Raw genomic sequence first — 16,727 nt, 5'->3', positions numbered from 1 at the left:
TTTCTAGTTTTTAAGCATTTTTAAGCAGACATATAACAGTAGAATCCTTTTGACTCTAAAGCTTTCTTCCTAAACCTACCAAATTCCTCTCTCATGTTTTCATTTCATTCAGGGCATGCTGTATGATGTACACGCGGGCATTAGGAAAATGCTGGAGAACTTTGCATAATAGTGCCACGTAGGACTGACCACAGTTGAATGCAGCAGGGCAAAGGTAAGCTTTCCAGGGTAAGTGACTGCCAGGATTGAAAGAAACAAATTGAGGACTTTTTCATCTGTGCATCACATGTGCTGCTACAGAAAGGCGTATCACGTCATCTGTGCTTTGTGAAGATCACAACTAAAAATACTATGTGTAATGAAAAATTTTAATTGTTTCAGGATTAATTTCTTCTGACACCTTTTTATGTGGCAAATTAAACCATTCATTGACCTTAATTTTACTTTAAATGTAGACAGTTATCTAGTCACATGAATAGAAGCTACCTGAAAGAAAATCACAATTACAGTGAATTTAGTTTCACTCACACAGGCAGAGTCCACAGTTCAGAGCTGAAGCTGTAGGAGGGTATATAATTGCACTAAGCCAATAGTGCAATGCGTGAGATTTACAAAGCAAGAGAATCTTTGTGCAAAACTTGACCTTAAGCAAATACCAGGAATCATCTGCCCTTTTAGCAATCTCCACCCATATTTTCACTAGAAGAATGAAAAACTGAACAAAAAAACCCCACCCAGGAACAAGGAGGCTTGCCCACATGTTGTCCAAGGGATGACCAAAATGCATGCATCCATCTTCCATCAATGTTTCTAAACAAAGGCACGTACTTCAAAAAGAAAAATACTTGTTACTTATAAATGGCTGTAGCTTGTTATTCCACTGAGCTATTCACCAAACTTTCAGGAGTGAGGATGGTCACAAAGGAGGCCCAAAAACTCTACCGACTGTAAGCAGCTAATCAAATAGTACGCAACCAACCAATCAACTGTGTAGACATCTAATCAGATGGCCTTTCTACAGACTGCTGAGCTGCAGCCAGATGAAGCCATGTCAACACAGACCAAAATTACACGTCTAGATAGGCAAAATAAATTTTCATAATGTAAACAGGAAAGTGTCTGGGTTGGATAAATCTGGCCAACTGCTACTGCCTATTGGAGTACAGTTCCCATCCACAGAATCATTAATTGGTAAGGCAAAATTCCTGAAGTAAAAGGACCAAAATCTGAATACAATTTTCAAGGTTAAAAACTCTTATCTCGATTAGAGCCTTTTCCTTACTGACACAGCTAGGTACTTCTGAAAGCTAATGCAAGCATGAAAAATACAGGTCCAGAACGCGCATTGCTTTACTCTTCCGAGCTGAGTGTTCACTGTAGAGACCTGACAAACATAATGCTTTACTCCATGAAAACTGCTGTACTTCTCGGCACGAGAAGCGGATAGTACCCAAATAATAAAATATCTTTCAAGAGCACAAGGAAGTACTAAATACATCTTAAGTGTGAAATATTCGCTTAGCCTTTGATTCCCTCCGTCCCACCTCAGTTAGTAATGATGAACTTAACAGGCTGATTCTGTTGCCTCTGTCTACATCCATCTGCTTTTGTGATTGTGCATGCAGAAAAAGTGAGTAATCTGTGTTGAAAGGAAGAAAATCAGATGTACATCAACCTTCTAAGTGAGCTCTCTGAATTTTAAGAGTGTAACAAATTTCCACATATCAGCTGAAAAATATAGAACTCATGCACACAGACTTTGCAGCAAAAAGGTGAAGAAACCAATTTACTGTATTATTGTAGCTTGCTTTCACTGATAACTAAGCTAAGTTGAATGGCTTTCCACATTACTCTCCTTCTGCTAACCAAAAGCCAACTGTTTCACCACACTGACGCACACACGTGGTTGAGCATTTAAACTCAAGGCCTGGTGGCTCAGGACATGATTTCATGGTCAGTTTGAACAGAGATGAGCGAGAACTACCAGAGATAATAGTGGCTCTTCATCTCCACCCCATCTCTAACTACTCGCTCTCACCTGCTGCACTAGCATTCACAGTGGGCCACATCAGCAAAATAATCTGTCCAAGAACTAAACTAGAAGACAGACACGTTTTCAGGTAACTGCTCTAGCTCAGGCACATCAGCCTGCTGGGAATGGTGCACTGCTAAGGAAAAAATGACCCTTTCATCAGCAGACTCTGCTTTTTGGTTAGAAGTGACCACGGAATCTCACACTTTCATGGCGAGTTCTTAAAACAGGTAACATTTCTACTTAAACACCAATAGGGCTTGCAAAAGCATCCAGGCATCTAAGTTCCATTAAAACAATACTACTTGAAAAGTTTTTATTAAAGAAAGCCATAGTCTATATTATATAAATTAGCCTATGGCTAATTACTATGATGTACATAATCACATGCTCCCTTTTCTGTCTTGGTGTTTTACAAGTCACAGTGAGAATTCTGCATAATTTGGAAAGGAAACTTTCAGAAAAGCTGCACCTCCAAGTGTTGCAACTGCACAGCACAAAGACTTCAAAACCACAGTTAGTTTTACCCAAATACTACCTCATAAGATATTATACTGTACCTACAGAAATAAAGTGAGTCTGGAGAAACTAGAACATGGGAAGACAACTGTTGTCTTTTTTTTTTAAATAGCTACTATACAAAAGGAAATGGCCTTCTTGTCTAGAAAGAGACACACAAACAAGATAGTACAAATGGCGTTTTAAAGAATAAACCGACTCAGGGGAAAACAAAAGAAAACAAGAGACCCTAAATTCCTCCCTTCCACTTTTTCCCCCTGAAGAAACCATCATGATGCTGGTCCTCACCTGAAATGTTGTAAGTTGCCATCATGATGGTGAGGAAAAAGTCACAGAATCACAGAATGATTTGGGCTGGAAGGGACCTTTAAAGCTCATCTAGTCCAACCCCCCTGCAGTGAGCAGGGACATCTTCAACTAGATCAGGTTGCTCAGAGCCCCGTCCAACCTGACCTTGAATGGTTCCAGGGAGGGGGCATCCACAACTGCTCTGGGCAGCCTGTTCCAGTGTTTCAACATCCTCATTGTAAAAAACTTCTTCCTTATATCCAGTCTAAACCTGTCCTCTTTTAGTTTAAAACATTTACATCTCGTCCTATCATAACAGGCCCTGCTAAAAAGATTGCCCCCATCTTTCTTATAGGCCCCTTTAAGTACTGAAAGGCCTCAACAAGGTCTCCCTGGAGCCTTCTCTTCTCCAGGCTGAACAACCCCAACTCTCTCAGCCTGTCCTCACAGGGGAGGTGCTCCAGCTCCCTGATCATTTTCGTGGCCCTCCTCTGGACTTGCTGTAACAGGTCCATGTCTTTCTTATGCTGAACACTCCAGAGCTGGACGCAGTACTGCAGGTGAGGGTCTCACCAAAGTGGAGTAGACCTCAGCCTGCTGGCCACAAAGTCAATGTGATATAGTCATACGTGATAGGAACAGCCTACCCTACCCCTATAAAAGGACTTATTATGTACATTCATTAAATATATCCCGCTGAAAGCATTGCACCTGTAGCAGAGCCCATGTTCTAGGAACTGCTGCCAGCAACAAAGCCATCTTCACTTGCCTTATTTGCTCCAACTGCGGTGCCTTGTTTTTGCATGAATGTGCTGACAGACAAAACATCACTAAAATCCTTCCTCCCCTTGACTCCATGACAACAACTCCATTAGTTTAATCACACAGAGATTTAACCCAAGTTACTTACAAATGCCTGAAAACACTGGGAGGAAAAAAATCAGAAAGGTCATGTGCTGTTGATGTAAACTCAGCACGGTTGCTTTGTACGCAATTAAACATACAATTAGTTAAAAACCAAGACCAAGAAAACAAACATAAAATAACAGAGGCTCACCTTTTGAGGGGGTGGTCCATGGTCATCCAAATAAGTGGAATTTCCTATAAAAAAGAAGAAGGATAGAGATAAATAAAAGTCAACCAATGCAACTTCAAAACTCACCAATTCACTGCTGGTTCTGTGGTGTCCAATAACTCAAGGAAAATACATACCCTCTGCTTTAATTTTTGATTAACAAAAGAAAAACAAAACCCATTTGTTTTGGCTACATTTGTGATAAAAGATTAGATGCATATTGCCATTTTAGCATAAAACTAAACAGGCCAAGGCAGCTTTAATTAAAATAATCACAGCATTCAACCATTTGCGTGACAAAACTATCAGCTGCATACATAAAACACACCCTCCCACACACCCCCATAGGCTGTCTTTGCAACTGTTCTTCCTGAACCTTTCTCCTGAAGGATTAATCATGAGCTTTCCCAACATGTCCCAGCAGAAGATGAAATTTTGCAGCAAGTCTAAAAGTTCCCCTCGGGCCACACATGCCTCTCCCCTCTCAGTCATCCTCCTACCAAAGACAGCAAAACCACCTCTGCTCTAACCTTACATCAGTACGGAGTATGATAATAATTTGTACAACTGCCTATTAGATATCCAAAAGCTGTATCAAGGAGGACTGTAAAAAGCATGTCCCACCCGTGAGCACCTCTGTTCCTGGGGTGTTGAATGGGCAGCAGACACTGTCTCTGGGGCAACCCAGGCTAGTGGCAATAAAACATAATTTGGCACCAAAAAGCTCTTCTCTTGTTAATCTGGCCAAAAGGACACTGTGTCACATTGTTTTTCAGAGTGCCAGAAAACCCAGAGATTTCTGGATCCAGGAGGCAGGACGGAGAACTTTGTGTGTGAGTGTGATGAATTTCCACATACAGTAAATGTCACGATTACTTTGCAGAAGTATTTTCCTTTCTGTTTTTTGTTTGTTTTTTTTTTTTTTCTTCCCTACGCTTTTCTAGCATAGGTTATGAAGTTATGAAAACTTGAGTCAAAAGGCTTCCAATTCATCTAAAGGTTAGTCCTAATATCCTGAATTTGTTCTTATATGTACCTCAATCTTGCAAGAGTTTGCACAACTACAAAAGCCTGAACAGTAACTTTTCTATGGTCAACTGAATCATCTTCTGGAGCATATCAGAAACTCCTCTTTCTATACATTTGAAACAAATACCCATCCTTTGAATGACCCAATCGATTACTTCAATGCCATAGTTTGGCTGATTCCTTATATTCAGGATAATTTCTATTATCCACTTCTCTGATATGATTCTAATTGCCATGGAAGTAATTCAGTTCACAGATGTAACAGAGCTGTGTATCACTTTCCAATAAAGCAGCTACTCTGTATCCAGTGAGATGGACTTGAAAATAAGCATTTCAGGTAAATCCAGGGTTACCCCTGGGAGGGGAACAAGGAAAGCTCTGTTAGTGCCTCTCTTTCCACACTCATTTAGGATTTAACTTTCCTGTAGGATCAGGCTCATACTATAGTTCATAGCAACTTTGTCCTCTTTGTAGTTAAGCAAGCTGAAAGACTGCCACTGTTGATAAAAATAACTCTTTATAGTTTCCTCATTGTGTCAGGAAAAATGTTTCATTTTGATCCATGCTAAAACAGGTAATGTTTGCTAAAACGCATTTTCGTTGTCTAAACAAGTTAACACACTAGAAATGCCATAAACATTATATGAAAACTATTCATTTGTTCAAAAGCAAGAGTAACAAAACTTTGAGTTCTACAATTGGTATTAAGAAGGATAAATTATTAATCATATATAAATTTCTCCCCCAAACACAGGCAGTGTGCTTACCCAAATAAAAGGAATATTAACTACTGGCTGAAGGACAGAGGTCAGACTTGTGATCAGTGATGCTGAGTCTAGTTGGAGGCCTGTGGCTAGTGGTGTTCCCCAGAGGTCAGCATTGGGTACAGTCTTACTCAACATATTCATCAATGACCTGGACGAAGGGCCAGAGCGCACCCTCAGCAAGTTTGCTGATGACACTAAACTGGGAGGAGCGGCTGATACACCAGAGGGCTGTGCTGCCATTCAGCGAGACCTGGACAGGCTGGAGAGCTGGGCAGGGAGGAACCTAATGAGGTTCAGCAAGGGCAAGTGTGTAGGGTCGTGCACCTGGGGAGGAATAACCCCTTCCTGCACAGTGCAGGCTGGGGATCAACCTGCTGGAGAGCAGCTCTGCGGGGAAGGGCCTGGTAGTCACAGAATCACAGAATGTTAGGGTTTGGAAAGGACCTCAAAATATCATCTAGTCCAAACCCCCTGCCAGAGCAGGACCACCTAGAGTAGATCACACAGGAACACGTCCAGGCGGGTTTTGAATCTCTCCAGAGAAGGAGACTCCATAACCTCTCTGGGCAGCCTGTTCCAGTGAGCCAGCCATGTGCCCTTGTGGCCAAGAAGGCCAATGGTGTCCTAGGGTGTATCTAGAAGAGTGTGGCCTGCAGATCGAGGGAGGTTATTCTCCCCCTCTACTCTGCCCTGCTGAGGCCACATCTGGAGTTCTGTGTCCAGTTCTGGGCCTCTGAGTTCAAGAGACACAGGAGGCTAGTGGAGAGAGTCCAGCAGAGGGCTACAGAGATGATGAGGGGACTGGAGCATCTCTCCTATGAGGAAAGGCTGAGACATCTAGGGCTCTTTAGCCTGGAGAAGAGAAGACTGAGAGGACACCTTATCAGCGCTTATAGATATGTAAAAGGCAGGTGGTCAAGAAAATGAGGCCAGGTTTTTTTCAGTGGTGCCCAGTGACAGAACAAGGGGCAACGGAAGTTCCGCCTCAACGTGAGGAAAAACTTCTTTACATTGAGGTGACAGAGCACTGGAACAGGCTGCCCAAGGCGGTTGTGGAGTCTCCTTCCCTGGAGATACTCAAAAACCTGCCCGGATGCGATCCTGTGCAACCTGCTCTAGGCAAACCTGCTTTGGCAGGGGGGTTGGACTAGATGATGGACCAGAGGTCCTTTCCAACCCCTACTGTTCTGTGATTCCGTGATTAACTGTATCTTTAGCAATTACCTATCATGGTCCATTTTACTGTAAATAAGGATTTTAATTACCACATTCCCTCGAGAAAACAGATCATTACAGTCATAGCTTACACGGCATCTTATAGAGCAGTGCCAAGAGTGTCTGAGCTATATTACTGAAACCTTTAAACCTTTTTGAGATATTATTTAAAATTAAGGAGCCAATAACTTAACCAATTTCACCTTTCTGTGTCAGTAATCTATGTTCTCAGTATGCATACCGCACTTTACTTCCTTTGTAATTTTTTAATGATTAAAATGTCATCAAAATATCCCTGGCTTTGAACACACATCCTGTACGTTTGATTTCTGTTCTCAGTTGGTTTGGTTTTTTTTTTGTTGTTGTTTTTTTTTTTTTTTTACAGTGCAGTCTAGTTACTACTGTATCCACTTAAAAGACAATAGTACAATTTTGGACTATTTCATGAAGATCTTTTTCATGGCACTTGCTTGCTCAAATCCAGAAGCAACTGACAGCGACAGAAACTAATTTCCAGACGCACACAAGTGACCAAGGACGTTAAGAGTACTGACTTGAAACCTAGTGAGAATACCTTACAAATGCAGAGCGGAAGAAGGAAAGCTGCAGATGTTCCCCACTCCCTTACAGTGCCCCAAACACCATGTGCTGAGCTAGCTCCCTTCCCCTGCCAGATCTACTTCTGCTCCTCAGGCATATGAACCAGAGCCCATCTCAGCATCCACAGCACGCCACATCAATTCAATAGTCTGAATTCTTTTGGATTCAAGTTTAAAATTAGTATTTGTTTTCAGTAATAAAAGTAAAACCTTTTGCTGTATGATTCATACCATACCATAAGTAAAAAACCCCACTAAAATAACTCAACAAATCCAGATGCAATGGAGGGGAGTGGGCAGGCTCTGGGTACACCGTCCAGTTCCTTAACCCTGTGAAGCCCTGTATGTGCTCTCATTGCTCATCGTATCATAGAATTAGGTTTGCTTCCATTCTGCTTGCAAAGCAGGCGCCACACTACAGGAGCCTTAACGCAGGCAGAATTATCCTGAAAAATGTGCATCTAGGTCAGAATATTTCTGCAGAAAACCTGCAGGAATGATGACTTTCTAAACACAAGAAGAAGCCATGAAAGGCTTATTAAGCATGACTCCCGGGTTGGGCATTTAGAGATTTTATGACCTGAGGATAGGATGCAGCTTTCACACGAGGGCACTTTTCAAAGAATACGTATCAGACTAGATTAGTGTAAAAACAAAAGAAAAATGCAGCATTATCAATATTGCAACAATGGAAAAATACAAAAGTAAAGCCAATCTATGGACTGTTGTCTACTAAGAGATGACAAAGTAGTACAAAAAGGAGAGTTGTACAGTAAAAATCAGGGACTTTGAAATGTATACCATAAACACTGAAACCACTGCTCATAAGCTCAAGTGTATACATCAACACGACAAGCTTATCTAAGCTGGAGAACATTATTATGCAGCTTTTATATGCTCTGGCACAGACAGCCTGTATTTGACATCAAGTGCCACAAGAAGAGAAGAGGCTTTCTGTGGCAGAAATGATAAAGCGATAGAAGAAGAGGTCATCCTTCCTCATTAAGAATCTAGTCCGTTGCCCCGAAGCAACCTATGTGATTAAATTATTAGGATGACTTCTCTGAAGTCCTTTATTAAAGCTTTACTAAAGACATCATTGCTCTTGTCTGCTGCCCAAGACACTTATAGATTCCCCCCTGCCCCCAAAAGGAGTATTTATTCTTTAAAAATGAAATTTTCCACCTTATAATATATTCTGCCTTCCTGTAATAGCATGAAAGTCTAAGGCATTAGAAACAAGTCAGAGAGAATAATCAAGTCTCAAAACAGTGGTATTAGGCATTCCACAAACATGCTCAACAGCACACTTGAGCTGATTGAACACAGCCTCCTCCAGTCTCTGTCAGGGAAAAAAAAAAAAAAAAAAGAATTCAGCTCTTACAGAACATGGTGAATATGTGGAGGCAGTCCAAATGTTTCCATAATTTATTATCTTTGAGGTTAAGTGAATCAGCTGTATGCAAAATCTTTGGGGAAACCTTGTGATTATGTTCCTTTTTTCTTGGAATCACTGAAGCGTGGGGGTTTTGCTTGAAGCAAGCCAAGTTCATACAGAGAATGATGGTCAGCCACCATGATTAAGGACAAATATTACTGTGTCCAGTTCAGAACCACAGAAAACAAGAGTTACTGCCATCCCGGAAAAAGTCTTTCCAAAAAATGACCAGGGAGTACAGAAGAGGTAGTAGATGGGCTTATGTATGAACTTAAGACCCTTTGATAGAAACCGAAACTGGATCACTCCATTTAAACAATTTAGATATCATGCGGAAAGAATTGAGTAGAGACAAAGGGAGAAAGCCAATATGGAAAATGTGGAATTTTGACTATTTTTCTGGAGCAGGGTTATCCCTCGGTGGGAATCACAAGCAGCAATCTATGGGAGCTGGGATCCAGTTGCTGTCAAATTTTATGTGAAAATCCTGCTTTGCTTTCTTCGCTTGGTCACTGTCTCAAACTTCCAGGTGCCAATACAACCTTTACTGGCATACCAGCCCTTAGATGATCTGATGTCTAAAGGAAAGGAACAGTTTGTCATTGTCTGATGAGTCTTCTAGTCTGGAAATCAAGGTTTTGAAGAATGACTCCTCCACCAAGCATCCCTGATCATTAAGAGCTGCACCTTCAAAATAAATGGCTGTGCCACTGAGTAATCAGAAGAGGATCAGTTCTGCTCTGCTTCCAGACAAAAATGTATTTAAGCAAGAAACTGGAAAGCCACCCACAATCAAAATCAGCTCATAGGTCCCAATTGCCAGTTATCATTTTATTCTATGCAATTTCCCTGCTTTTTTCTTTCCACCACAAAGAATCACCCACTACAGAATATACTGGGGAGGGTCCACTGGCAGGAGGTGTTAACTCAACCAGGATGCCCATGGCTGGCAGCATGTACCCAGGCCAGACAGGACTGCCAGAAACAATAGACTTGGGGTGTTTTCTGCAGTTTATTCTCATCCTCCTGCATTTTATAGGTGTTCGTGTCTGGGTTTTTTTCTTTTTTTTTTTTTCCTTTTTTTTTAATCCCAGTGGAACAGTGGACACCCTTAGAAATTTTTTTTTTTTTTTTTTTTTTTTTTTACACATCTGAAATAAGATGTTCTTGGTCATCATGTCATGGAGCCCTTTGTGGTCCAAAGGCAGGAAGGGGGCTAGGGACTACAATTTGCAAACTAGCAGCTTCACAGAATGATGTTGCCCAGCTCAAAACCAACCTAAAAGGAAAACACTACTATTGCTGAGGTCAGCAGAGCCATAATAGCTCTAACAGAAGGAAATTTTTCAGAGGTGTGTAAAGAAGATCAACATAGCAAAACCCCACTGACCAATCTGCACTGGAATAGAGTTACTGCAATTTCTTCTACATCATATGTAAAAGGCTCTGTAACTACAATTGGTTTCCTCTGTGCAAGACTAACATCCTGTCAAAATTTTCATTTTGACCATGAAAAAAAAATGTAGAGTAAGCATTACTTTTCTTTAAAACATTCTGAAATGGATTTTCCTGCTTCCTTTCTTGCCTTTCAAAACATTTTGATTATTCCTCATTTTTAATGAGGAATAATATCATAAATACCAAAGAAAACCCCAACAACAAACCCATATGTTTAATTCACTCTACATCATGGCATGCAGTGAAGCAAAGAAGCTGGAACATGATAAAAATACCTATTTGGCCTTATTACCCAGTGAACTGAACCCTGGAAACTTCATGAAGGTATAATTTAGATTTGTTTACCTACCAGTTTCATACTTCTAACACAATTAGAATAGAAACTGGCACACATAAGTAAAGTTTCTGAAAACTTACTGGTAATTCTGCATATGTAATATATACGAAAGTACCACTGGAATAGAGATGTGAAGGCTTTGGATAACAGTAGGTTCTAAACCAATGCAGAATATACATCAGAGAAAGATTCTAAATGAAGAAAAATACCTTTACGAAAACAAATATTAAAGAATACTGACTTTCTGCATACTTATCAGTTTGTTCCAATCTATTAGTGTTTATATGCTTGCCTTCTAACGTACTCAAGACTAGAGTGTTAACTTGTTCCATATATCCATTTCTTAGGAAAAATTAACTGTATTCATTACATTCAAACATACTGAAATGCACAATTATAATTCATAAATAAGAAATTCAAAACTTCCAGTGCTTTAGTTCAAAGAAAAAAATTAATCACAATTCTGATGTGTGATCTACAGCAAGCACTATGATGGAAATATCACAGACACTGTGTTTATCAATGATATTCCTGGTGCTTTTTGCTTCTGTTTCTACCCTCTAATGACAGGCTTTCCAGCCTATAATTCTACAAGATGGAAGACCTATTTTAATGAACATTTAGACGATTCTGAATATTCGATAATGAAAACTCTTGGCTAAAACTGCTCCCAAGTAAGGAGAAAAATCCTTCCGTCTTACAAACTCACAAAGACAGACCTAGGTGATCCGACATCGAAGTTCATAATCTTCCTACTTCAAGTACCCACATTGTGTATTTGTCCTATACACATATCTAGCAGTTAAATATTTTGCTCCAAGACTCTTGCTTGGAGACTTTTCCTCACCCCCAATTGTTAGACACTTGCATTTAATTTTCACTCTGGAAGCCTTCTATGACCAGTTCACATCAACTTTTTTCTTGTACTGGCCTTTAGCACTCAGAAGTCTTCATAGCCCATTATATACCGGCTCCAGCCAATGTACCTACCAACAGCAGTCTTATCCTCTTCATTGCTAGTTCTCAGCCCCTTTCTAGTCCTCCAAGATCCTCCTCACTCTTCTCAGATCTTTACAGTTTCAGTCATATGTTTTGCACGCGACAGCCTGCCCAGTTACCACTGGTGAGAGACTGACTGCTGTCCTCGTGGTTTTGGCATATGCAGCAGAAAGGTGCAGGCAGGACAGGGTAAGATGCACACTAGGCATGGCCCTCCTCCTGCAAAGACAGGAGACTCCAGAAGGCAAAGCTACTCTGAACTCGTACATCCTCTCTGAACTGCATGGTTAAGCCTTCCTTCAACACACCTTATACAAGGTATACAAAGAAAGGTAACAAGCATTTCAAAATGTACAGACATTTTTTTCTTTTTATTGTTTCTTTTGTCAATAAGCAAACAGCTTTAGTACTACTGGGGGCAGGGGGGGGGGGGGGTGTGGGGTGGTGTCAAATCAAGTAATAAACCCAGCCCCAACAGGTATTTTCCTGCACTGAAAGGAAAAGCAGATATGCAGCTCTCTGTCAAGACAGTGCGAAGAAAAACCTACTGACCAAAAAAAAAAAAAAAAAAAAAAAAGAGTGCTACTAAGCCACACTTTTATTTGAATGCATTTTGCTATGAGAACAAAGACTGCAATCTATCTTTGTGGCCAGGCAGCTCTTTACTAAATGCACTTCAAAGCCCCATTAATCTGTTCTCCATCTTCACTCTACTTTTCATCTGGTTCTCAAATTCTGCTTTCTGGTATCACGTAGCAAGTGGACACTAATTAAATATGAGGTCCTTTTTTTTTTTTTTTCCCAAAGAAAATTATTTTTATCCTGCCTTCTGTCACAAAGTGTGCCAGATATTTTGTAATGACTTGTATTCTTTTCTTAATTTCCTCAGCAAGATTTACCTTAACAAAAATGCACAGGCAGTTCTATAAATACACACAGTACTATGTTTCTTGGTGCCTTCTGGGGTGCCCCTGCAAAAAATTCTCCTCCCAAAATGCATAGTCATGCAATGCTACTTAAAGCTAGGCAACTACAAATGAAGATGTTCAAAATTTTAGGGGGAACTTGGGAAAAGCTCACAAATCAACAGCTAAACTGTCACCCACTGAAATCACACAGACAAAGACTGGTCTCCTACTTCATTTCCTAACTGGCTAACATGAGAAGAATAGTGGAAACCGTCAAATTACTACAGCTGAATACAAAAAGGATCGGTGTATCATAGAAACTAGCAAATTAGAGAATAGTTAGAAACACCTGACATTTGGAAATGAGCTAGATTTAACGACATTCAGGTGGCATACTTCAGAAACTGCCTGTGGCAGGCTGCTTTAACAACTATCTTTGAAAATTAACAGAGAACAAGTGAGTGAAAATCTGGCTGAAAGATAGCACTCCAAAAGTAGTTCTCAAAAACCAACACTCTTAAATTGGAAACAGAAAAATGGTGCAGTAAGCTGGGGGATGTGGACTGGCCACCACTGGAGATCTTCAAAAGCCAATTAGGCAGGCATCTTGCCAGGAACGACCCAGGCATTGCCACGCTGCTTAGAACTCTCACGCAAATTAAACCAGCTCATATTCCAGCCCTATTTATTTTTAATGATTTCTTCTTTTTTTTTTTTTTTTTAATCAAGCAATCTTCCCCTGGGTGTTTTTCTGGGTCCTATCACTCAATATTCTCATTCATTAAAGAGTACTGATATTAAATTTTATAACAATACCAAAGGAAAGTATTTTCTATCTGCTAAAACTCTGGGGCAACCACAGAAAGATACTGATCATTTAAAGAAATGGTCTGAAAATACAAGATGCAATTCAGTAAAAACAAGCATAAAAATTTCAGCTTGGATAAAAGCAACACCTTCATATAAAGCAGAATGGAAACAAAGGGGAAATTGCAGAAAAGAGCATGGGGAAGAGATGATGGGGGCTGAATACCAATTCCCTTCCTTTGGATCTCTTTGAGCATTCAGCGAAAACTTTTCAGGAAGATCTTTCCACTCCAGCTGAACGTGCAGTAATAGTTTCATTAACTTGGCAAGAGTCTGTTTTAATTGATTGTCATATGAAGAAACTTTTTAAGGCTTAGGGTTATTCCGTTTTCCCCTTCTCCTCCTGAGTAATACATACATGCAAGAATACTTGCAGGCCATTTTCCTTCATCGAAGAGAACATTTTTATCTCTACCCTGCAGATCACATAACACATAGGGAAGAAACTCTGTGGGACAAAAGATGGTGGCAGGTCCATGACACTTCCCCTTTCAACTCTCCTGCACGGGGAGCCAAAGGCAGGAGACGTCCCTCTGTACATCTGAGGTACAGGACTGGAACTCCACAGATAAACCTCTCTACAAGGCTCTCCTTACCAAAATGACGACAATTTAAAGGTGAGGTTGAGGGCTGCACAAAGGACAGAATGCTGGAGCTTCAATGAGATCCTGTCACATGCAAGGCCTCTTAGGTCTCACTTCACTCTGCCATTCAGGCTACAAACTCCAGGGAATCTGTATCTGACCAGACACCTTCTCAGATGATACCAGTCTCAGGAGTCTCCTATTACATCAATACCACACATCAGCTCTGCTCTTTTGCATGATGTTTTTCCAGAAACAAGGATTTTATTATTTAAACTTAACTCAACTTGCAAGCTTTATTCCCGCCCATTGCATTTATGCAGATATTTTCAGATACACCTCTCTCTTTTCCCCCTGCACAGGCAATCTTGGAAAACAGTAAGTCAATGAATTTTGGAAAACACCCAGCTGGCAAGCCACCAGTTATTCAAGGAAGACTTTTATTACTACTATTATTAGTAGTAGTATTATTAAGTACTACGCTGCAAATGCTGTCCAGAATGGGTTGTTTGTTGGGCGTTTGGTTTGAAGTTCCTGTCCCTGGAGGCACATTTCCGAGAAGCTGCCTAGGTCTGTGGTCTGACCCCAGCAGCACCTTCCCAGCAGAGAAGAAATGAACACGCTTCACAGACAATTGGTCACATAAAGCTCTAAAGAACTACTCATATTTTTATTGTGCTAAAGCCAAATGAGTTTTCCTTGCATGTGCTTTTCACATTTCTCCAGTCATACGGTTGCTATGATTTTGTCACCCTCCTTTACAGAGGCAGCTGCATTTAGGACAATGGACTCCCATACAAGGTAGCCTGCAGGATCAAGCTGTATGTCTGTACAGTTTTCTACATTTTTGCAGTTCAAATTCTCTTTCTATGTGATTTCAAAAAGAATGACTGAAAATAAAAAAGAGCCTTTTACAATCTGTCTCCATTTCCTCCTCTCTACCATTTTTTTTTTTGGGTGTCATGACAGAATCACTGTAAAACTCTTCCCTATACTTATGTACCTCTTGAAAAGCCAGAGGACTCTATGTAAGAAGTGGCTATCTTTGTATTGCTTCCTTCTCCAAAGATAATTTTTTTTTAAAAAAATGACAAATTGCTTAACCATTATAAGTTTCCCATCCTCAAAAGGCTTAACAGGCACAAAATTGGAAGTAGTAATTCTTGCCAACGCCTGTAACTGCAAAACAGACTATATAAGTAGGTCAGATAAGGAACATACTGTACCTTAATGAGCTATTTCTTCTTTATGACACATTAACATAAACTTCTATTAATCTCTATTACAAAACATACTAAAGCTTCAGACAGTTTTCTAGACTTCAATATGATTTAATACAAATATTTTCCATCAATATAAATGCTTTGGCCAAACTGCCAAATTTTCACACTATCCAACTACTGGCTTCTGTCCATAAAGACATTTTAACTCTTTTCTACCTGTGTCAAACAGACACATTTCAGTGATGAAAAGACTTCTCAGTGTATTTTAGGAACTTCTATATAGAAAGTGCATGTTTAAAAGTAAGAGACAAGATTTAGCAACCATAGAGCACTGGACTTGGCTTAAACCTGTCTTTCCATTTTGGAACTCTTTCATCTGCAACTGTAAAGGGATGGGATTAACCCCATTCCTGTCATTCAAACCCCTTGCAATATATACCTTCTACTTCATTTGGATAACTGTTTATTTAGGACTGCACTTATGAACTCTGAGATGCAAACATTCACTACTGGTAACAATTACCTAGGCGTGCTCTTTCTTTTTATATCATTTTCCGGTGTTTTATTTAGCTTGGAGAACCACATCAGGATGTCACCACTAAGACATGGTAGTTTAACAGATCTCTAACTGCCACTCATGAGCCCTCCTGCAGATCATGCTTCTTACAAGAGACATCTTAAAATATATGAAAAACATCTGTGCCATGTAGACTATTGCAATATAGTAGCCATTACCTAAATTCAGCTTCTCAGTGTACACATGCATTAAATTTTGTTGTTGGCTTTTTTTTTACTGTATCTATGTATAGCTATATAAATATGCATCAGCAACAATCTCTGCTTTGCTTGAGTGGCTGGGAGACTTAACTAATATGAAAATACTTGTTTAAAAAAGTTAAGACAAAGGTATTCATATTGGCATATACCACAAGACAGTATAACTTAGATGTATTATTGTACTATATTACTAGGTGGCGTATTATTTTTAGGACATGCCTGTCAGACTTCTTCATAAGAGTAATAATGCTTTTTTAATGCCACAAGTTTATGGCAATACTTTTAAACTTTTTCTGAAAGGTGAGAATAGGCTTTTTGTTCTAATCAAATAGCAGGCAGAACATTCTACAACATTTCATAGGGTCATTTCAGCAACAGCATTTCATTTCTACAAATTTTCATTGAGCTTGGCTGAGCTACAAAGTAAAGAAATTGCAGCGTACTGAAATTTACGTTCAGATACATCAAAAATGCAGTTCTTCACCCTTTATTCTGTATTAGAGTCTACATTTCTCAGAAGGATGACATTTGGTCACCAATAATGGCAGAGAAATCTACCTAGAATGATCTAGAGTATTATTTATCGTTTTACATAAAGAAAGCTTGAAGACC

General features: G+C 39.9%; 1 protein-coding gene across 1 annotated transcript in view; it reads right to left on the bottom strand.

Annotated features, from left to right (window-relative positions):
• Positions 1 to 16,727, bottom strand: part of UST (uronyl 2-sulfotransferase) — a 169,080-nt gene that overhangs the window by 100,333 nt on the left and 52,020 nt on the right. The window contains exon 2 of the mRNA XM_086461093.1: positions 3,897 to 3,940. Within this exon, the coding sequence (XP_086317219.1) occupies positions 3,897 to 3,940 (44 nt within the window). The remainder of the gene's footprint in view (positions 1 to 3,896; positions 3,941 to 16,727) is intronic.

The sequence above is a fragment of the Leptosomus discolor genome, chromosome 2, assembly GCF_034619465.1.
Source record: "Leptosomus discolor isolate bLepDis1 chromosome 2, bLepDis1.hap2, whole genome shotgun sequence".
In the NCBI taxonomy this organism is placed as follows: Eukaryota; Metazoa; Chordata; class Aves; order Leptosomiformes; family Leptosomidae; genus Leptosomus; species Leptosomus discolor.
Note: the sequence above shows the minus strand (reverse complement) of the source record. Positions and strands in the feature narration are given on the sequence as shown.